This window comes from Gouania willdenowi, chromosome 8 (genome assembly GCF_900634775.1).
Source record: "Gouania willdenowi chromosome 8, fGouWil2.1, whole genome shotgun sequence".
NCBI classification, from domain to species: Eukaryota; Metazoa; Chordata; class Actinopteri; order Blenniiformes; family Gobiesocidae; genus Gouania; species Gouania willdenowi.
This window is the reverse complement of record NC_041051.1, coordinates 11656960-11681303: the sequence shown is the minus strand read 5'-3', so window position 1 is coordinate 11681303 and position 24344 is coordinate 11656960. Positions and strand designations below refer to the sequence as shown.

At 37.3% G+C, this 24344-nt stretch overlaps 1 protein-coding gene across 4 annotated transcripts in view; it reads right to left on the bottom strand.

Moving 5' to 3' along the window:
• The window catches only part of epn2 (epsin 2), a 37448-nt gene that overhangs the window by 10625 nt on the left and 2479 nt on the right, over window positions 1–24344 (bottom strand). For 3 of the 4 annotated variants that reach the window (XM_028454794.1, XM_028454796.1, XM_028454797.1), the window contains exons 2-6: window positions 9764–10465; window positions 8379–8533; window positions 4408–4520; window positions 3448–3552; window positions 256–418 (exon numbers count right to left, since the gene is read on the bottom strand). In XM_028454794.1, the coding sequence (XP_028310595.1) occupies window positions 256–418; window positions 3448–3552; window positions 4408–4520; window positions 8379–8533; window positions 9764–10191 (964 nt within the window). In that variant the 5' untranslated portion in view covers window positions 10192–10465. The remainder of the gene's footprint in view (window positions 1–255; window positions 419–3447; window positions 3553–4407; window positions 4521–8378; window positions 8534–9763; window positions 10466–24344) is intronic. The other variant, XM_028454795.1, reaches the window with a different exon arrangement.

Genomic DNA, 24344 nt, shown 5'->3' with positions numbered 1-24344 from the left:
CAAGATGCCTGTCGTGCAATAGTGCATGTGCGCAGGAATGTGCATGGGCAAGTCTTGCCTGTGAGTACACTGGTGTATGTGTTAGACCACCTGTGGTTACAGTCATGGGTCTAGACATGTTTGTTAGTGTTTATGTTGACTGGATTTATGTGCTAATGAGCTACAGGTGTGGGTGTTTCTGTTCTTTCTCGCTGTTAGTCGAAAGTCAACTGGTATTTGCATTAGCACAGCGTTATTTCTATAGAATGTGCCTACCATAGGGCTGCCATGGGTCTGCTGATGCAGCAGTAGCTCCAGCTCCAGCTCCGGCTCCAGCTCCGGCTCCGGCTCCGGCTCCAGCTGCAGCTCCTGCAGCCCAAGGGTCAGCACTGGCACCAGGCTGAGGGACATCCATCAGATCCATCAAAGATGACAGGGGCTAAAACCAAACAGCATTTGAATAAATTACAGCTGTTGATAATTTGCAATAAAATCATCAGTTAAAGCAGATAAGTGCCATTTTTACAACACAATCATATCAGGCTATACCAGTGCTTCTTTAAGTGTGTGGTGTGACAAACAGGAGGACATTTTGAATTTCACACAAATCTTCCATAAAGAATAACCTGACCTGCCACTAGGAGAGAAATTCAAAAATGCCTTGATTATGGGCGGGGCTCCTGGAGCAGCTAAGACATGCCCAGTCTACATTATAAAATGTTCTGTTAACTAACTACTCATTACTCAATATACCTTTCTATTCACTCTTCTCTCAATACAACCTACTCACCACAGATTGCAGAACTCACAGGTGCTAGTTTTTATAAAAGGGGCGGTGCTAACAGTGTTTGTTTGTGAAGCAAGACATTTCCAAATCGTCACATGATCTTGTTCTCAGCCAACAGCAAAAATCAATTGTAATAGTGGGTTTTCAACCCATAGAGGGCTGTCACTGGTGTTTTACAACTAAATATGCCAAATGGAAATAAAATCAACAGCACTATTTCATGCTCATTTGTATCAGCAGAAAAAAGTGGTTTTGGGGTTTAGTTACTCTTTAAAGTCCGTGTAAAGCAGAAATATATTTGTTTATGAGTTTGTCACACCACAATCGCTAAGTACTGTACATAAAATTAAGTCTCAAAATCATGGAAAAACAAGCACTTCTCTCTGCTCTGAAACGCTGCGGGCGTGTCAGTTAGAGGCACGGGAACCCCGCCCATGCATGGGAAGGGCGTTGCCTCCATGTACTGTTTCTATGGTAGAGAGCAGTATGAAAGCAGCTCCAGCGTCGATAGTGCTTCTCCGCCCAAGTCCGAATATGTGCATCTCTCCCGGGTAGAGTCAGAATAGCGCCCTCTAGGGGCGAAACACATAGTCGCGGTGCAAAAAAATTGCACTTGAGCCCGTTTGTTTTTGGCTAGTGGCCGAATTGCGGCAGCTGGAGGCCACGGAAGTTTGGTGTGCTTCAGCACCAGGGCCGCGTTTATGCTAACGATGGCTCCGTTACGCAACACCGCTATGATTTCTGACCCGCCCATGAAATCCTGAACACAGAATTTTGAAAAAGATTGTGAAGCCTAGCTCCACAATTAAAATCTAAACGGTTGAATGGCTTTTTACATGTTTTAGGAAATACATTTATGACCTATTTAATATGTTTAGAAGAAAATGTCTGAATTTTCTTTACACTTAAAGGAGACATATCATGCATTTAAGTCCTTCCTTTTTCACATATAAATCATACAGTTGTGGTCTATGTAAAGCGAAACTGCAATGCTTGGGTCTGAATTCCTCATTATTATAGCTCCACAGGCCCCTTTTCTACCTCTTTTCTGATGTGCTTCTGAGAGCAACTCGTTTTGGTGCTGTCTCTTTAAATGCAAATGTGACACTTCAAACCCCGCCCCTCTCCAGGTTGCAGAGGTGACACTCGATTCAACTCCACCCTGTTCGGCCATTTTTGTAGTTTGATAGAAGAGATAGGGTTATGTAGCGGCGCAGAAAATGTTTATTCACACGTTATTTACAAAATGTCAACAACAGAAGACTTGTCCATCCAGCCTTACATGTTCGAGCCAGAGTCTGACCTGGCGGAGCGAGATGAAAATGAAGACGATGAACCTGCAGAACCCTAACAAGTGAGCTAACACAAGCACCGAGCTAAGGCTAGGGCCAAGCTAACGTCACAAAATGCATTTTAATACAGTCTTTTCGGAGACAAAAACGTCAAAATGAAATGACTAATGAAAACTTTAGACTTAAATTAAATCACGTAGGCTATATCATCAAGGATCTAAAACGAGCCCACAGCGCTAACATATGAAGACGGTGCAACTGCTAATGCTAACAAAACAATGACAGGGACGTCTTATCACACTTTTTAGCGTTATTAACAGTTTACCGAAGTGCTCTGTTCGTCGTCTCCAAAGATGGAAGGAATTGAACCCTCAATCAGACAAAGTCTTTCGGCAAATCCTTCTTTATACTGGCGGAGGTTGCTGAAGCAGTCATCCTTGAAGTGCTTCGCGCACACAAAAATGACCTTACCCACAGATGTGGGTACATTTCCGTGAAAAATAAAACTCAACCAGGCACTTTGAAAAGGTTCTGATGCTGGGAGACGGTGTAATGAAGCGTGTGGGTTACTACATCCAACAACCGAACGTTTTGACTTATCCTCTCGTAACTTCGGCATCCTTGAGCTTGGACTACATAATAAAAGCGAGAAATAAAAATGTTGGGCCTGGAGTCGATGTTCTAATTTGGCAGTTCCTCTAAAAATACTGTGACGTTATTGCTCAAAAAACGTAATAGAGAATCGAAAAATCGAAACAGATTGAAAAATATGACGAAAACAAAATATAAAGATATCTACAGAGCACCTGAAGTGACTAATTTGAACTTTTCTGTACTTCTAAACACTAAATATACAGCAAAATGCGTTTAAGGGCTAAGAAAGTGAATTTAGCATGATACGTCCCCTTTAAGTTCTAGTGGTATGATAAAAAAAGTTAATATTAATAGAAAATAGAGAAGCCAACAATCATTCTGACATGACGTGTATGGTCAAATGTTTGTAGTGTAAGAGCAAAATGAGAATGGGGGGGAGGGGGGACGCTTCCTGAGAACTCGGATTGGGTTGTGCCTTTTATTAATAGATATGTCTGGTCTGGTTTTCGTTATTTCCTGTATTTCTGACGACTGCACTTTTACATTAGTTTTTTCATGCAGGTGATTCGTTTAATTTAGTTTCTGATTCATTATGAAATATGTTGTTACTTGTTCCTTGTTAGTTCAATACATTTCAAAATGGGTTATTTGTCAGGATTAGGTGGAGCTTAAAAGTTCACCGTCGTTCAAAGTGGGGATCCACTGGGCTATACTTAGGCAAACTAACAAGACCTAACACAGGACCCCTTTACCACAGCAGCCTCATTACTAATGGTGAAGAAGTAGACATGTCACCTCTTTTTTCTTCTTGGGAAGTTTTGCAGAATCTGGACCTCCTTTCTTACTCTCCTCTAGAGCCATTTGTAGTCTCAGGTCATCCCCTCTGCGTATGCGGTCCTCCTGAATACACACAAGATTATCAGCCTATTATGTTCATTTTCTGTCATTTCCTCAGAAAATATTAAAGAATCTCAACATGTAGCTCTTGGGTCAGTCTATGTCCGTTCAGAAAAATGAAATTAAAAAACAAAAAATGATTGTGATTTGATTTTTGTTTTCAAATTGAAGAACTAAAATTTAAATTAAAAGCATATTTCTTTGTCAGGGTCAAGACGGATAAACAAAACAACAAAATCAGTTGATTTTCAATGTTTGTTTCTAAAACCAAAAAACAGAAATACCAGAGGACAGAACCCGTTTTTCATGATGGTGAGACTGGAAGTTGTTTTATATAAGAATTATCTCTATATTTTCCCTGCTGTTAAACCACTTTCTGTGAAAAATCTCCTCACCTGTCTTGCTGACAAAGCCCTTCCACTCCCACTTTGGTGCAATATATTCACAGCAATTTCTGCAGATGACAAACCTTGTTTTGCCATTTCAAAACTGATTTATTATAGACAATTCATATATTTTGGTGCCAGAAAAACAGAAGCGCCCTCATCTATATATACACTGAATGTATGTATGTATATATATATCTGTGGTTTTAGAAACAAAAATTGAAAATCAACAGTTTGTCAAATGTCTGTTTATCCCTTCTAGTTCAATTTTAAAACGAAAATCAAATAACCACTCTTTTTTGTTTTTGCATTTCCTTTTCTGAAAGGAAAATTCAACGACCAAAACATACACTGACCCTGTTGATCCTGGTGAAACATTCATCTTTGTAATAGGAGGAAAGACATACTGTAAATAGACACAAAGCCATGCTGTGCCTCATTCACACACAGGTTAATGACTCAGTGGCTGTACCTGCTCTGCAGCCTCTCTGCTCATGGCGAGGGCGAGCTGCAGCTGGAGCTCTTCCTCTCCGCTGGTCTGAGGCCTGGCCTGCTCCAGCTCTGAACCCGCGTTGGGAGATGTGGCTAATAGGACACAGGAGATGAACCCATTTAGCACAATCAAAAAACACGCAGTTCCCTTTTCTTTGAGGCAGTGTGCTGGATCAAAAGGTCCAAAGATGCTAAGAAAAAAGGTCAGCACAACTGCGTGGTTAGCTCCCAATTTCAGTTTTAATTTACACCAACGATGTGTAAATTAAAACTGAAATTGGGAGCTAAGCAAGCAGTTGTGCGAAGAACCCATTTAGCTCACAATGTCCACAAATGATGTCTTAGTACCAGGGTGGAGGTCAATTACAATGAATGTATTCATATTTATACTATGCATTGTAAAGTGACTTTGGGTGACCTGAAAGGCGCTGCTTTTCAGATAAAATGATTATGGTAACCGCCATTTTTTCTAATTGCAAATAAATTACAATTACTCATTCAATGAATATCAATTACAATTACGTTTTCAATTACTAAAGTTCAATTACAATTTTACTAACTTTTATTCATATAGCGTTGTGATGATTATATGAGTTTTTTTGTGTGTACTGTCATTTTAGCATCTTTACATTTAAATTTTATTGCATTTATTACAATATCTTGTATAAACGCCTTACTAGGGATAAGAGTTGGAATTTAGCAATAAATACAAATTGTTTGTACAAAGTATCAGATACATTCACAGGATTGTTAATATGTAAAATTGTATTGTCCATATTTTAAAAAAACTTCTATTACCGTATCACCTGTATGAGTGAAAATTCACTGACAAGTAGTGGCAAAACTTAATATGAAACATATTTTAATATTTCTTAACTACTTACGTGTAAGCTATAGACCTGTTTTGCGATTATAAATTGTAATTTAAAGTTTTTATTGAATTTCCATGGTAATTAAAATTACAAAGTCTATTATCTTAACTCAATACCAATCCAATGACAATTACAACGGCGATAGATTCTTAAAATTACAATTGTGAAATAACTGTAATTAATTATCAATTATGCGATTACAATTATAATTGACCACAACCCTGCTTATCACCGGTACTCAAATGGACTTTTGAAACACTAATTACACATGTTTGTGAGAATGACACAACTGGGAAACACTCCTCTACTGATGACCCATGACTGAGTACAGCGGATACAATAGGTTGAATAACGCGTGTGTGTGTAGGAGTGTGTGTGAGCGTAAGTCCTCATTGAGCTGGTGAGGGCTGCTCAGTAGATTGGATTAAGCTGGGCCATGTGGCAGCGCAAAAAACAGACACTGCACGTGGCAAACAAATACACACGCCATCTGGCCAGGTGGAGGACATCACAACATGAAGGCAGATGCTGTAGGCTTTTTTCTCCAAGTGAGTGAGAGAGAGAGAGAGAGAGGGAGTGTGTGTGTGTGTTTGATTTGACCTCTTCAGCTATAAGAAACATCACCTCGCTCTTTCTTCCCACCTCATATTTGTTCTCTCTTTCCGCACCAGTTACGACTTGTTCTGCAGTTGAGAGCACCTCTTCTCAGACGTTTGAACATTAGGTCAAATTAAAATGACTACACTATAAGCAAGCAGATGAATCCATGGACCCTTCGTTCTTTGGTTATTCCATTTTAAAACCAAATCAAAATAACAACTAAACAGTGTGGTTATTTTTGTTTTACTGACTTAAAACCAAAACAGAAAAATAGAATATTGTTCTGTTTGTGTGATATTTAGATATTTAAGGGAAACTAGGATGACAGCTTCATATTTGAAGCTCACCACACAGAGTGGACCCACATACAGGGGCGGAGTTTTACTACCTGACAAAAACGGAGCAACGCATAAGTGACATTACTGATAAACTGGTGAATTGAAATGTTATTAATATATAAATAAATCAAAACAAAGAAAATGAATGTTATGTAAAACATGCACACGATATGTGATGAAAGGAACCAGAGGTGATGTAATGAATCTACAGGTGCTACTTGTTGACAGCTGCCGTTAGTGGCTATAGCGCTATTATAACGTGCAAACTAAATGTTTTTACTGCGCTCAAAAAAACTTTGTAATTGTTTTTGTAAAAGTGTCAACTGTTCCTGTGAGGCTGGTTCCTCACACCAGCTTCACAGTCGATAGTCAGTCACCAGTTTATTTGGATACCATTTGGACCATAACACTGTTAAGATCACCACCACCATCCACATGAACACACCCACAGTCACCCACTGAACCCATCCCCCCCACCACCTCCATGATGACATTATCTGCTGCACTGTATATATATATATCCTATTTATCCTTATTCTCTATCTATCCTTTATTTATCCCTCATCCTTTATATTTATCACTATTATTATTATTATTGTTGCTGGGTTGTTCTCTTTTTTTTTTGTTTCGTGCACCATCTACCAAGACAAATTCCTTGTACTGTCCTTAAAACTGTACTTGGCCATTAAACATTTCTGATTCTGATTCTGAAAACAATTAACGTAAAGCATGAGAAGCTTTATACGAGCTAACAAATCCACATAGTGCATGAAAACAGGAGCAGGAATACTGCTGAAATAAATCCTAAAGAGTCCTATTGTGTGTGGAGACCTGGTCCAGGACCTGAGGTGCAGCAGACTTCAGTTCTCTCTCTAATTTCCCTGTAAATATCCAAATATCACACAAACAGAACAAAAAAATAAATTTAAACAGAAAAAAAACACTGCCTATCTGATTTTTCTGTATTTATGTTTTGGTTTTATGTCAGTGAAACAAAACAACCACGCTGCTTATATGTTATTTTGACCTGGTTTTAATTCGAAATAATCAAAGAATGAAGGGTACACAAATCTCAATGCAGTGTCAAGTGTGCTTTGTGCACACTTGAGTACTAATGGTCATTTTAAAGCCATAGGTTTACCCAACAAATATCTTCTTTTTTTTAAAAATGTAATAAAGTACCTATAACATGAGACACAAACAATACATTTTTAAAAAAAAAATTTTTTCCCAAATAATATAGAAATAATTGAGACATTTTGAAAACTTGGGACAGGATTTAACACCTACTCATTCACAAGCTGTCTAGAACACAATGCACGGAAAGTTAGACTGGAATAAAAAAAAAAATCCCCATGGCAACTTCCCCCAGGAATAGGTCAGCCTAAATGCTAATGGCCAGCAGTAGCTCAGCTGGAACAGAATTTGTCTCAAAGTTTTAGACCCAGAGGAAAAGTGTAGGAGATAAGGGCAAACCCAGCTATGCCACTCTTTAAAGATTCACACACGACAAATACTTCATTTAAAGCGGGGTCAGAGAGAGTATAGAATCTATACTTGATTAAATACACTAGATAAATGACCAATGTTAATGCCAACATTGTAATATTACATTTCTTCTCATCTGTTCTTTTCTGAAATGATCCATTTCCTGCCAAACTTTAAACAAACATTTTTTTCTTCCAAACAAATAAAAAAATCTGGAGAAATCAAAAGTTTTTTTTTTTAAACAAAGTGAAAAACACAAGTACTACAACTATTTATCCAAACAGAGAGGGATTGCATGTGATATCGAGCTTAAATAAAAGTTTTGAGATTGATGCAACACACTTGTCTCTCTATAAAAATGACGGTTCCACTAAAAGTCAGGGCAGATTCCTGTGTCATGAGGATGAAAGACGAGTGAGAGAAGACCCTTCTTCCTGTTCCATGTGACAGAGAGCATGTGTGTGAGTGAGGGAGCTGAGGAATGCAGTCCTGCTGCTGGAATACAAGTCCAACATGTAGATGGGGGGAGGGGAGCTTTTAGGATGTAGGCCAATGTTACACAAACTGGGATTTGATAACACAATAGAGTATATTGTATCAACTTTACTGCCTAAATGTTGACAAAATGAGTGTGTGTGTGTGTGTATACTTACAGCCATGATAGGAGGCAGGTGAGCCCTCTGACCTGCCGTACTCTTCACTATAAGAAGTGGAGAGGTTGGGCTGCGATGAACCTCGACCAAAGCCCATCTGAGTGGCCCCTGTGGACACCTGGGCCATTCGCTCTTTGGTCTTCAAAGCCTGAGACCTGGCAGGACACAAAGTACACAAGCCCTGAATCAATTATCAGTGGCTCGGAAAAGACGCCATGTTTCTGACATTAAAAATAAAAGGGATCGATGAACATAAACCTCAGCAGCAGTTTGAATTTAAAAAAAAAATATTGAATGACTTAAGTTATAGTAATTAATAAGATATTAAATAGATGAGTGTTCTAAAATATGGCTTAAAAAATGGTATTTGAACAACATTGCACAAAAATTATCATAATGTTTTTAATAATGTGACTTTTGAGACTATGTATTGATTGGTATTAAATCAAATAATTGTGAATTAAGGAAAGTTCTTGGGCCTCATTTATAAACCACACCACAGTGACGACTGTTGAAAAATTTATTTACACCATCACTGACCACCAAATGAATACTATTTTCTGGCCTTCACTTCCTCGTTCTGAAATTCCTTTTCCTTGTTACCTCGGCCATGAACGATCGTAGAATCCCATTGGGCAGCAGCTCATTATGATGCAAAAACCATTCATGAGCTCCTTTGCATTGACCATTTATGGTAGAATGTGGGCGTGTCGAGGGTGGAACATGAAGTTAATTAATCTGCGCCAACTTCTCGCTGGGCTGTGATTTATAATGGGAGAAGCACGTGCAGGTGAGCTCTGCACGGTTTAATGAATCAGATTTTCAGATTTTTGACATACGTTCACTTTTAGAGTACATTCTACTCATTCTACTGCACTGAAGGGTATGTTTGATTGACTTCATTAGAACTCTGTTGTTTCTTAGGTTAATGCATTAGAAAGCATTGGAATCAAAAACTAGATGAAAGTGGTCCAAATATGCTTTAGTAACAAACAAAGATGGAATTAGTTCTTCAGTAGCATAGATGCACAAGTGTTTTACAAGTGTTTACAAGCCAGGGGACTTGAGCAAGGAAGGGCATCATCAACATAAAAGTCAGTGGAGACTTTTAAAAAATCAATAGACCTGTTTATTACTTGTGTCAAATCAGATCATTTATATGCATGGAAAAATGTTTTAACCAACATGTTACTTTCCAAGTACCGGCAAATCTTAGGAGGCAGTCCTGGCCGGCATACTTCAGACCATGCAAATGAATTGGTTCTACTTGGTACCCACACAAACACACACATTAACATATGAACTAAGAAGAAAAATAGCTACAGCCATAGCCCTGAAGGAGTCCAACATGTGGATCACCATGCTACACTTTCACCTTAACTCACCTTTCTCCTTTAAGGCGATCCTCGTCTTTGAGTAAAACCACCAGCTGCTTGCTCTTCTCTCTGACATTGATACCCTGGTCTTTACCATCTCGATCGATGTACTGAAAGTCTTTCAATGTTTGGATGGCGAAGATGTTCTCTTTGCACTGCAGGGCCACTCTCTCCGATCCAGTCTTGATCAGGTAGTCGAGCAGTGTGAGGGCCTTGTACACGTGGCGCCAGTTCTTGCCATGGTCGTTGAGCCGTTTCCAAATCATGTTCATGATTTCGCTGAAGGCCACCACGTTGTAAGTCAGATCTGCCACCTCAGACATGAGAGAGGATGACGGGCCCCAGGGGTCATTGGATGTGGCCTCTCTGACCTTCTTCTCTGCGTCAGAGTAGTTGTTCACCATGTTCTTCATCTGCCGGCGGATGGTACTTGGCATGGTGGCGGTGATGACGAAACAAATGGGACAAGAAAAAAAAATGTCTCACAGATTAAAGAAGCTTAGACCCCTATAGTGTTTGGGTTGAGTTGCTAACACAGATGCAGAACCTGCAAGTCTGTGCGTCAGGTGAAGCTTTGTGTTTTTTGTCGTATCAGCGTATTTCACCAGTCCGTTTTTGTGCGACAGTGTTTATGAGGTTTCTTCAGGCCAGAGTGCGTTAGAACCATCTCCACACGCACAGCGCCGGCTGCACATACGACCATGCCATTACCTGGAGGAGAGAAAAACATACTAATCAGCAATAACATTAAAACAAAAAGATCATCAAATTAAAAAATATATACTAAATCATATTTTTAAAGCAACTTTATGTTGCAAAAATGTCTCCAAAAGGACCATCTATCTATAAATACAAGGAAGGTCTGTCTGTGTGCGTGTGCATGTAGAGCGTATATCTTCCTGGCGCAGAGTCTGGTCGACCTAAAATGTCGTGCATGGCCCGAGGGTGTGCATCCATTATTTTTGACTTTTTTGGTTATTACTTTTCCAAAACGTTTATTTTTTTCTTTTTATTATGAAATCAACGCAGGTTAGACCGGATGGGACATGAGAGGGGGGAGGGACGTCTGAGCCATAGCACACTGATACTACCATTACTACTACAACATGCAGTGAAAAAGCGGAAACGTGGGACGTCCTGTTCTGGTAAGTTCAATTTTGTTTCGTTCTCTTTTGTTAGCTAGATCTGGCCAAAGCCGTGGCACAGTCAAGGCCTTTACAAACAGTGCACACGGAGAAACTTGGGTGCTGTCTCTGGATATTCTCTGGCTCTGTACTGTACACACATGCCTGCAAAGTCTGTGTAACTTCAGTATTTAGTGTTTGATTTATCTGCAAACACGGCATTATTGTGACGAAGCAGGTCCATCACTGACCGCGGGCAACAGCACACACACCCATGAGATTGATGATGCCCAGTAGGAGGGGCTTTTACTTTAAATACAGGCTCCTATGGCCTAGTGGGGAGAGTTGGTTCTGGGTAACAGAGCAGGTAACACCAGGTGATGACAGAGTTGGTCTGATGAGTCACAGAAGGACTCTATTCAACTTGTTTTTTTGTTTGTTTTTGTTTCATTGTATCTATTGTAAATAGTATTTTCTCATCATTGTTTTTTCCTGTGCTACACCTTTGGAGCCCGGCTGTAAATAAATTCAACATCACTAAAATCTTCTGACTACGCCTGTGTTTTGCCCACTCTTTGGAGTGTTTTTGGGAGGACCCCACGACAATTATAAATTATATTTTCACCACGCGTTTATAACCTAATGCACAGCTTACGTAAATAAGGAAAAGCAAAACAAAAGCATGTGGGCAAAAGCGTGAGGCTGTTACATTGCGCAGTCCATTGACGCCGCAGGCAGAATAGGAGAAAAATCTGCTGCTTTGTACAAACACTAATAAAAAAATAATACAATAAAAAAGTGGGTAGGACTACAAAAGTTTTACACTTCTTATCCTTATCCTTTTGAACATGAGTATCTTCAATGAGAAGATAATCAAATGTGCTTTTATTTATTTATTATCATCATCATCATCATCATCATCATCATCATCATCATCCTGCTATATCACATCCATTCTGTAAAAATTGAAATCAAACACCCTTATTTTATGTCCATATTACATGCATATACACCTTAGGCTCTGAAAGACTCAAACTGTTCAAAACAATATTAACTTATCTCCATAAAATATTGAACAATTTTTTTTCAAGGAATAAAATGTTCAATATATTAAAACTAGTGCTGAACAATTATCTGCATTTGCAATATTATCGCAATATCATAAAACGCAATTTTCTACTCGCAAAGGCTGCATTATTTTCTTGTCCTGTCTTGTACTGTCCTGTTAAGTTCAGAGAGTGTTTAAGAAGTGCACTCCACATGTTTGCATATTTCATGAAACGTGAAGTTAGTTAGATATGTTGAAGAGGTAAAACCACAGATTTGTTTGCTTTATTGTTGTAATCTGTGCTCTAAAATTTACATTTTAAATTTCTTTAAAGTTTAAATAAATCTGAAAATGTTTATTATGAAACAGATTGATTTATTGCTTGTGTTCATTAAAAAATACATGACAAGAGGCCCATGAAAAAATTATCGCATATTAAATCGCAAATAAATTTACCATTTTTATTTAAGCGATACACCGAAAAATTCGGCCACTGAAATACTTCTTTCACAAAAACAACCCAGCCGAAACAGGAGGTTGTGATGGCAGCACACTTTTATCTGGATACAGGCCAATGTGTCAGCGGTGTCAACGTGTTTCAATGCATCTGAGTGAAAACAACAAAATGTACACTCAAGTGTGATTTATGTTTCTCTGTGCCACGTTGACGGCACAGCTACGTGCAGCTTTCTGCATTGATTGGATTTGGGAATAATGCCGCACGCACAAAAAATGATATACGCTGCAACTGATGTGAAGAACCTACATTGAGACAGAGAAGCTCGCAGAGAGCAGGAGACGGAAATCTGACAGTGAGAAACTTTCAGGAACAGAGACTTCACGGTTATAAAGCAGAGAAGCTGCTCTTAATCAACAGCTTAAATCCACTTTGTATATGAATGAGTGAACGTATTTAATTTGAATATCTTTCAGCAGCCCAGTCAGTTATAGGCCTGTACAATATTATACAATGTACACAAGTGGGGTCAAGTAAACATTTTATTTAGTGTTTTATTTTATTTTGCATTGTTATAATGTCAGTGCTAAACAAATATTTTCATATTTTTTCTAATTATTCTTTGTAACACTAATATCAATTTATGCAAATGCATTGCTTTACTTTTAGTGAAGTTAGTACACATGAATAAATCAAATGGTACTAATAATTGGCGAAATCATTTATTTTGTTGTTTTCGGCCTTGGTTTCCTCATTTTAGGTTAAGACTTCTCATTTCTGTGCCTCCCTTCTTTCTTTCATAAAGAACTCCCAAGTTTTTACTTACAGTAAAACAGACAAACAGCATGTTTTATGCTATAGTGCCAACTTATATCTACCTTTTAATTGTATCTTGCTTTATTTTTGACATACCTTTTTCTTTAACGATGAGGTTTTTTTTTTTTAACTTATCAGTATTTATTTTGTTTCTTTACATGAGTTAAAAATGAATGTTTTCTTAAAAAATGATAAATATTTTAAAAAAAATATGGAATTAAAAAAATTAAAGTGGAAAAAAAGGAATTTTGGAAAAAATAAAATGGAATTTGGAAAAAAAAATAAAACAGATTTTATAGGGCCCTACAAGATAGCTGTTTCCATCATGTCTTTAAAATTAATATCACACTGTGACCAGGAACTGGTATAGTAATAAAGGAAACTTTAACCTGAGTTTACAGTAACTTCACAAAACAGAAAATAATTAGTTACTGTGTAGAAAACAGTACAACTAATGACTGCTATATCTGGTCTGTGTGCTTTGGGTGGTAACATTTCCCACTAATTCAGGTTAAATGGTCAATGGCAATGATGGTCAAATCTCTATGAAATATAGAAAATAATGTTACAATGCAAATATTACTGTCTCATTCTCAAATTTAACGAGCATCATGTAACCAAAAACTACTGTAATGGTTCAGTTTTCTTAGCTTTTTTCCCTTTTTTTTTTACAGAACTGAAATGAAATCATGAGAAAGATGCCAGAATTTGGTTAGTTTACAATCTGATCAGCAAACAAGATTAACTGCTATTCCGGTTCAACTGGTAATTGTTCAACTTCAAACTGGGTTGCTGATAGTATCTGTATCTGTTGTTTAGCATTAGCTATTCAGCATTAGCCATTCATTCAAATGCCAATGTGTGTGATCAGAATAACAACAAAGGTGGCCGTTGGCGCATCTCTTGAAAGAGACAATAACAACACACAGAAAAGCAGCACGTGGATGTTATAGTTTGTGTTTGCATTTATGTAAGAAACAGTTTTTTTTTAAATATATTTGTATTAAAGAGAACAGTTTTCCACTGTACGCTTAAAATCTAGCAGTAATACACAATATTTCTCTGTGTTACTGTGTGCTGAAAAAGGATCTTGTAGAGTAACATAAAGAAAACCCATTAATACTTTGTTTACCAAAGAAAAGCAAAAGAAACGAATCGTAAGTTGTATACTTAGAATTAAATGGCACGCAAAACACATCCATCAATAAATAGGCTCAAACTAGGGCCGGGCGATATATCAATATTCAAGATCTATCGAGTTTTGTATTTTGGCGATATAGAAAATTACAACATCGTCTATACTGTAATATTTTTATTTTTGTATAAAAATACTTGTTTTTGCTGCTTTCAGTTCGATGGATGGCTGAGTGTGTCCTAACCCAGACCTTCCGCTAAACAACCTACTCTACAGAACTCACTCACACGTGCTGTCCCTTATAGGAGAAAAAGCCAAAAGCGGCACATTTTGTGGAGCTGTTTCATAATAAATATGCCAGTATGCCATTTTGCATAAGCAAATTTAACCCAAGATTGTTTTTCTGGTAATAAAATTAAAATTATCGAGATTTATATCATATATTTGAGAAGAAATATTGAGATGTGAGTTTTGGTCCATATTGCCCAGCCGTAACTCAATATGGGGCTGGACAAAAAAATAATTTTAATCGATTTATCAAATTTGTAGATAGAAACAATTTTTATTTTGCAAATTCCGGTTTAAAAAAAATATGTGAAATTAATGTATTTATTTGTTTTTTCTCCACCACAGTTTTTTTCTGACCTTTTGAGCTAGCCCCCTCTTTGTTTACATTTGTTTGGGCTATATAGTATGAGTGCCACAGGAAAGTTAATTTTTTTTTTTTCACACTATGCTGAGATGCTATGGGAAGAGTTTATTTTATTTTTTTAATTGTGATTTTATGTTATAAAATATGTAGTTATCTGTGAAAATGTCAACAACTCTCGCACGTTGTTTTCTGTAATTGAAAAGCTCACAACCCCCCCAGATCAGATAGCCCCTGAATTACTGTCAGCTGGAAAATGCATTGAATTTGCTGTATGTTTCAATGAACAAATACAATCAATTAGGGCTGGGCGATATGGCCTTTTATAAATACCGCGATATTTTTAGGCCATGTCACGATACACGATATATATCTCGATATTTTGCACTACCCTTGAATTAACGCTTTGATGCACAAAATCACACCAGTATGATGATTCTATATGTCTACATTAAAACATTCTTGATCATACTGCATTAATATATGCCAATTTTAAACTTTCATGCAAAAAAGGGGATATCACAACTAAGTCAAAGTTGACATAACTGTATTTATTAAACAGTGAGTGGCTCAAACATAAAATTGTCAACAGAAAGTGCACGTTCTGTGCAAAATTGTCACAGAGACATTTCAAAACAAGACATTAGTGCAGGATGCAACTCACATGGCATTTCAAAACACAAAATTAAAGTGCACTTTTTGTACATAATGCCACTACAATATTTTAAAACAAATAGTGCCCTTTTGTGCATGTTGTCATTAAGATGACATTTCAAAACAACACTAAATTTAAGTGCACCTTTTGTGCATAATGCCACTAAGATATTTAAAAAAAAAAAAAAAAAAAAACAAAATCAAAAAAAAAAAAAAAAAAAAAAGTCCGCGAGTTTAACGGTATGGTCATTTTCAACACCGCACAGACTACAAGCTGCGATATATCGAGTATATTCGATATATCGCCCAGCCCTACAATCAATAAGGTCAAACATCAGAACAAACCAGCAAAATCACAAAAAGCTTGAACAGCTTCAACCACTGAGGGATGAGTCAACTATAATGTTAGAGTTTATTACAGTGAACCCAAAAACAATAGAGGAAACTGTTCAGCAGCTGAATCCATCAATGTGTTGCCTTGACACAATGCCCTCAAACTTCTTTAAAACTGTTGTAAAGTCAATTGTCACTGATTTGTGTCAGATAATTAACTACTCATTCCATTCAGGCACTGTACCAAAATCCCTGAAAGTAGCTGCTGTGAAACCTCTGTTAAAAAAGAGAACACTGGATGCCTCTATACTGGATAACTATAGACCAATCAGCAACCTTCCATTCATGGCCAAGATCATTGAGAAGGTGGTCTTCAACCAACTGAGTCAATTCTTAACATTCAACAAAATATTTGATAAATTTCAGTCAGGTTTTCGTTCTCATCACAGCACTGAAACTGCTCTTATAAAAGTGATCAATGACATAAGGTTGAACACTGATTCTGGAAAAGTATCTGTTCTCATTCTATTGGATTTAAGTGCTGCATTTGACACTGTAGATCATACAATTTTGTTGCACAGATTGCAAACATAAGTTGGACTAAATGGAAAAGTAATGCAATGGTTTAAGTCATACTTGGAGGAGCGAAGCTATTTTGTAAGCATTGGAAACTTTGAATCTGACTGATTACCAATATCCTGTGGGGTTCCTCAGGGATCTGTTCTTGGACCCCTTCTGTTTAGCCTTTATATGCTTCCTTTAGGACAAATTTTACAGAACTGTAAGGTTGATTATCAGAGCTACGCAAATGACACACAACTATATCTATCACTGAACCCAGATGACTGTGGTCCCATTGAGGTGTTGTGTGACTGTTTAGAAAAAGTAAACTGCTGGAAGAGTGAAAACTTCCTTCAACTAAACCATGACAAGATGGAGGTGACTGTCTTTGGTAACAAGGAAAAGAGGACTGCTGTCAGCAATTATCTTGAGTCTCGATCTTTAAAAGCTAAAGACCAAGTCAAAAACTTTGGTGTTCTGATTGACTCAGATCTTACATTCAGCAGTCAGATCAAATCTATCACAAAAACAGCCTTCTACCACTTAAAGAACATCTCCAGAGTGAAAGGTTTAATGGCTCAGAAAGATCAGGAGAAACTGGTCCATGCTTTTATCTCCAGCAGACTGGACTATTGTAATGGTCTTCTGACAGGAATCCCCCAAAAGAGCATCAAACAGCTACAGCTGGTTCAGAACGCTGAGGCTCGGGTCTTAACCAGAACAAAGAGGTCAGAGCACCTTAGTCCAGTTTTAAAGTCTTTACACTGGCTCCCAGTCAGCCTCAGAATAGACTTTAAAGTTCTGCTGCTGGTGTATAAATCTGTGAATGGGTTTGGTCCAGAATACATCAGTGACATGTTAGTCAGGTATGAACCCAGCAGGTCTCTCAAGATCTATGGACACAGGTCAGATAGTGGAGCCCAGAGCTCACAGTAAACATGGCGATGCTGTGTTTAGTTGTTATGCTGCAAAGAAGTGGAACAAACTGCCAACAGAGCTGAAGTCAGCATCCAATGTGAACATTTTTAAATCAAAGTTAAAGGCACTTTTTTTCTCTACTGCGTATGATTGAGAGAGATTTTTGGTCATGTTGTTGATGTAATGTGTTTGTTGATGATTTTAATTGATTTTACTGATGATTTTAATTGATTTTACTGATGATTTTAATTGATTTTACTGATGATTTTAATTGATTTTACTGATGATTTTAAATGTTCTTATTGATTTTAAACAATTTAATGTTTTATCATGTGAAGCACATTGAGTTGCCTTGTGTATGAAATGCGCTATACAAATAAATTTGCCTTGCCTTGTGAAGTTGCTGCTGCACTTTTGCTTAAACCTGGGTTAAAGCTTAAAATTGTTGAATGAGAGAGCCTCATTTTCTTTTTATTTTGGGATTGTTCTATGCATTTTAACTCTTGAGGACAATCGCAGCAATAAAGTCGCACTTCTGACAATATATCTGATGTCTGCAGTCAAGTGAATGGAAAAAAAAAATAATTGAAAATCGAATCAAAACTCAAATTTTTCTTTAAAAAATAGGAGATTTTTTTTAGGCAAAATCGCCCAGCCCTTGCTCAAAGTATTAGTCCCATCTAAAAATGAAGGAAAACTATACTATACTATACTATACTATACTATACTATACTATACTATACTAAGAATGCTTATATCAGGAGCTTACCATACATTTGTGCCCATTGTTTCCAACACAACTATCAGAGGAGAGAAATGATTCCTTGTCCTGTCTTGTAATCAGACATAGGAAGCAAACGTCAGCCAGTGACACGTGGCCTTTCCAAGGTCTTAAACAAACAGGGGAGGGTTTCGATTATTCAGACTGTGTTACAATTAGGGAAGAGCTTTTCCATTAACTTGGTCTACATGCTGACATTTATCTGATCATTAATTTCATGACACTTCGTTGAGAGCAGTGTCGCAGAGAGAGCTGGTGTGTTGGAGGTTAAAGAAATAGAGATAGTTAGTGTGCAGAGGGATAAGAAAACAACTTGGCACATCTTTTAAATTCACTTAACGACAGAGAAATGTGATTCCTGGGGAAAAGGGTGCATACACCCTCCTCCTCACCCCACATCCGCATGAATGCAGCCCAGACCTAATGACACATCTGCTGCTATAATCACCTATTCACCCATGTCACATCAGAAGAAGAGAGAGTCTGTCTAGTCCCTTCCACCCTCCTCTCCTACATCCCGGAACAACCTCCACCAACACACACTCTGGCTAGCCTTCATCCATTCCCTCTGTGCTCCCTAAAGCACACAGGCCTTGTGTTAGCAGTACACAATTATACTAATTAATGAGTAAGAACAGGTTAATAACCCCAAAACGTCTGAGTCTATTGTCTTTTCATGTCAAGCTAGAGGCCACTGCCAGACTGCCAGTGCAATGATTTTTGTTTTAATATAACCAGATAAAGTCAAGCTTCATCAAACTGAAAAACATGATGAGTAAGGAATGTCTTGAAGCAAAAAGCCAAAATGCCTAGAACTCTTTTGTCTTGATAAAAAATTGTCAAGTCATTCCCTTAGATTGTCCCGTCATTGAGATGACATCCTTTTATCATAGGGGAAGTATAACTAAACCTTTGCAGAGTCATATATTGGACATTATTCAGTAGAACCCAGTAAAAAAAAATCAATTTAATCGCCAGTGCTGTTGAGCGTAAGGGATCCGAGGTTGTAATTTTGCTCCCCATGGAGTAATGTCACCAAAAACCGAACATAGGGGACTTTTCTGTTGTTTTTCCTTTTTTTAATCGGTACCGTCATAATAATTGTTGCACACTTGGGCACAAAAGGGACTTCAGGGCGTGCATGGGTGGTTTTAACTGTATTTTTAATCTGCATAACTGAAAAACACATACATCAGCCGCACCGTCTATTTAATACAGGCGATTTGCTCAGATGCACCCGTCTTTACCTGCAGGTCCCACATAATACCTCATTTAAATTTGAAAAGCGCATCTGGGAATCAAAAAAATAGATTTGGACATTTTTGGATGGATACGATAATTATGCGGTTAAATATCGCGATATATCACTGAATCCACGCCCTTAAGAAAAACACTGGTCTACTCTGTTTTCCAACCATTTGATAAAGTGCACAACAGAATACAACTTCTTTGGAAAAAGCCAAAGCACAGCCAACATTTTAGACCTTTACCCCATGCACTGTGTTTAAGTATGAAAGCCACTCATGCATTCATAAGCTGAGGTATGCCAAAGTATTAAGCAGAGACACAATGAAAATCCTAGTTGTGTTTACAAATCAAGTTTGTAAAAGCAACTGTAAAATAAATTAGGAAAACAAACATCTAACAGATTAACATCACACATCTGTTGCTCATCAGTAACTCAATATCTATCATTACGTGAAGTATAAGAACTAGGGATGTAACGATTCACTCAACTCCCGATACGATTTGATTCACGATACTGGGTTCACGATACGATTCTCTCACGATTTATTTTACAAAATGGGACTGTAGACAAATTTTTTTTTTGGGAAAAAAACTAGAAAATACGGCACTATTTTCCTTTTATTTTTCATTGTCAAAAGAATTCCTTGATAAACTATTCAAAACAATGCAATTTAACTAAAAATAAATCTTGAATGAAATAAATAAAGGAATAATACAAATGAAAATGAAGCCTATTAATTTAAATTCTGGTTCTATAATAAACAATGCAAAACTGCATAATAGTTCTTTTTCTTTTTAAAAGTGCAACTGAAAATGTATTTTGTGCCTTAACAATTGGACTTTAAAAAAAAAAAAATTTACGTCATATTTGTTTGGACCAGCAGAGGGTGCTGGTAACACAGTGGTCGGTTGGCATGCAGATATCTTGCAGTGAAGAAGAGAAGCTATGCTAGCAGACAGAGCTAATAAAAAACGTGACTTTTACAGATATTCAAGTAATATTACAGATATTCTTTCGGTGCAAAAGGGGTAACGAATCATTTATTAACATATTTAAGAGTAGAAGCCGGCCAGAGAGAAAGTATTAGCAGACTCCGCAGGCGGCGGGCTTGTGATGGTTAAAAAAAGTACTGCGATTCAATTTTCAGAAAATCGATATCAACCGTGATACCTATGAATCGATTTTTAACTGCCTTACGATTAATCGTTACATCCCTAATAAGAACTGAGAAAAATATTTAGAGGAACAGACTGCAAAATTGATTATAAGACATTATCATACAGGGAAAAAAATGATAATACTTTTGAATGGGGATTTCTGATTATATGCTTGTAATCGTCTCTAAATATCAAAATAAAGTTGTTAAAAAAATTTTTTTAAACTAAGCTTAGAATATGTCTATTATAAAAAGAAATATATAAGGACATGATTTTATCCTCGCACTCCCATAGAGAGAACAGGTCCTCCTTGTCATTCAAAATGTGAAACCGATCAGCAGATAGCTTGCACAATAGGACAAGAACAACTGTTTCCTTGTCGTACTTGGACAAAAACAGTAAAAGCACTGATTAGAGCAGTGGTTCCCAACCAACGGTACGTGTACCTGGGAGTACATGAACACATCTCAGGAGTTACAGGAAAGGGTTTAGATGAGCCTACCGACACAAATAAACAATGCATAAAATGAACTAAGGGGTCTTACTCGTAGTGATCGACCGATTTAATCGGCCAATTTTTGCATTTTTTACGTGTATCGGCATCGGCCGATGCGCACTGCTGCATTGGCCGATCCACTTTATATACAGAGCGGCAGCCACAGGCAGCTCCGTGTTGCTAAAGACAGAAGCTGCAGAGTGCAGAGCCCCTCCCTCCATTAGCAGAGCGCGAAGGAAGCTCTTCAATCCCAATGGCAAGTTTTAAACTTTCAAAGCATCTTTTAACTGTTAAACTTAGTGTTGTTCCGTGGTTCCACATGTTGTTGTCGCCGTTGTATTTAACGAGCAGCTGGCTGGAGGTTTGGCATGTGTGATTCTCACTCAGCGCTGTGCTGAGAAGAAGTTTTTAAAAATTTGAGAAGCAGTTTACTACATATTTGAATATTTATTCCTGTTAATGCAATTTAGAACAGAAACTTGATGTTTAATGCGCATCTGACGTCATGTTATTTTCCTCTGTTAATTTATGTTCTGGGGTTTTGTGTTTAATACTATAATTATATATATTTATACTCAGTAATCCTGTTAATAAAATATATCTTCAGTCAGGCCAACTTTCGTCAAAGCTATTTTCAGGACAAGGACGAACAGTTCTCTTTTATAATATTTCATGACATGTCTCACTCTATTTTTTTACTTGTTCTTGTTCTACATCCCCTGTTTTGATTATTTGTTAAATATTTTTTTTACTTGGTGTCGTTCTACCTCACCTTTGTTCATTTAAATAAATGTCACTTTTTAAAATTGAGACTTGTACCATTTGTTATCATCATTGTGTAATTTTTTATGATGGAAATAGAGGGAGCAAAAGTAGTATCGGCTCCAAATATCGGCTCAAGAAAATTGGCAGTCCGTATCGGTCATCAGCTAAGGCTGATGGAAAAATAATTGGTATCGGCCGATCCCTAATTACTCGTTTAAAAAAACTTAATAAAAACATGATATGGGGTACGTGGGACAAAAAAAGGTTGGGGAAACACTGAATTAGAGGATGTCAAAGAGAAGGCTAAAAATGTCAACATTTAATAACTACACAAAGTTCACAGCAAATAAAGAGACTGTTTCCAATAACACTACAATAGGTGTCTTGGTTTATTACTGCTGTTAAATATTGTACTCACTAGAGCTGGGCGATAGGGACCAAAATAAATATCTCAATTTTTTTTCTCAAAATGGCGATAAACGATATAAATGTCGATATTTTTAACTCAAAGTCTTACCAGAAAGACAATACTGGGTTAAACTTGCTGATGTACGTTAACAAGCAGCTGCACAATAATGTGCCACTTACGGCTTTTTCTCCTGTATGGGACAGCATGTGTGAGTGAGTACTGAGCAAAAAATTTAAATTAAAATATATCATTATAATCAATATTTTAATTTTCTATATCGCCAAAATAGAAAACTCGATATATCTAGAATCTTGATATTTTGCCCAGGCCTCCTCACTACTGTGTGAAGGATGTATTTTCGATGTTAAACAGACTAACATGTAACAACTTAGCTTTATAATATGTACTAAACCCTCACCGACATGTTTTGGGACAATATCAAACAATTTCACTATTTTTTTCTGCTGTAAAACGGCTGGCCTAATGACTGACTTTAGTAAGTGTAGACAATTGGCTGGACATAAAACCATAGTTCTTGTGTGGACAGTTCATGATTGATGAAAATACTCCAATTAATAAAAATGTAAGAAATAATGTTCTCTAAAGCAGAGGTTCTCAACTGGTCTCACCCTGGGACCCACATTTTGCCACGGACATTAAATCGCGACCCACTTTTTTTTTTTTTTTTTAAGAATTCAACCGAAAACATTTTGTTTTTCAAAAATAGCTGTTGAAAACACACAAATATAATCTTTTTTTTAAAACAAATCTATACATTTTCCTGTGCAACATGCATTTCACAGAATGTCTGTCAAAAGAAAAGTTTCTTTCAAAATAAAATATAAGTCCAACATGAGAGACATTAAGCATTTATTTATTTTTGACCAGCTGTCTGCGACCCACCCAGTACAGGTCCGTGATCCACTTTTGGGTCCCGACCCACCAGTTGAGAACAACTGCTCTAAAGAAACCAAGTGTCTTTGAATGGTAATGCTGAATAATGGCTTAAGATTAATCAATGTGTCAGTATTACAAATAACAGGATAAACAGGTGTAATTTATAATACACAGTAAAACCCCAAACAAATCCCTGGCCATGACAGAAGAGTTTTATGCACATACACCCAAAACACGAAATAGAGATGTTACTATCATGATCAATCAAATGACTTGTAGAGTATTCTTAACCCTTGTGTTTCTTTCTCTCAAAACAAAAAAAAAAAAAAAAAGGTATTCAGTATAGGCCAGGGCAATATATCAAGATTCAAGATATATCAAGTTTTCTATTTTGACAATATAGAAGATTCCAATATTAAATTTATAATAAAGAGTTCTAAACCCCTGCTTTCTGCTGACCTGCCACTAGGAGGGAAATTCATTCCTTGATTATGGGCGTTACTGCTGTAGCAGTAAAACACGCCCACTCAATCGGCCCATAGCGCTGTACGCAAAGATAGATGGTAATACACACAATGATGTGTCTGTAGACACACACACAGCGAGTTCATGAGCTGAAATGTGTCACTACTATCACAGGCACACGCAAACACGAAGTGAAGCTCACACACAACCTTACAGACACCACTCAGGGGACAACAGCACTGCTCTACCACCACCTCACACTCAGCCATAAGACGCAGAGACAGACGGGAATACACACAAAACATGATGTGTCTGTAAATACACTCATAGCTTGATGAACCCTCTGATTAGCACAGAATCTGCGCTTTATAGAAGCACAGAAACAAAAATAGCAACAAATATGGGCTGTTTCACACAAAACACAGTGGACTCCCTCATTAAAACTGTCAATTATTGCTCATGGAGGGCTGTGATTGGAGGAAACCCTCCTCCTTCCTCTCAGCTTTTATCGGAGGGGCAGGGCCAACGATGAAAGACGATGACGCAGGGGAATCTAAAGAATTTGTTTCAGCCAATAGCAAAATTAAATTGTAATAGTCGGCGTTCAACCATTTGAGGCCAGTATATCTGAGATTTTACAACTAAATACTTAAAATGTAAATACTTTTACTAAAAT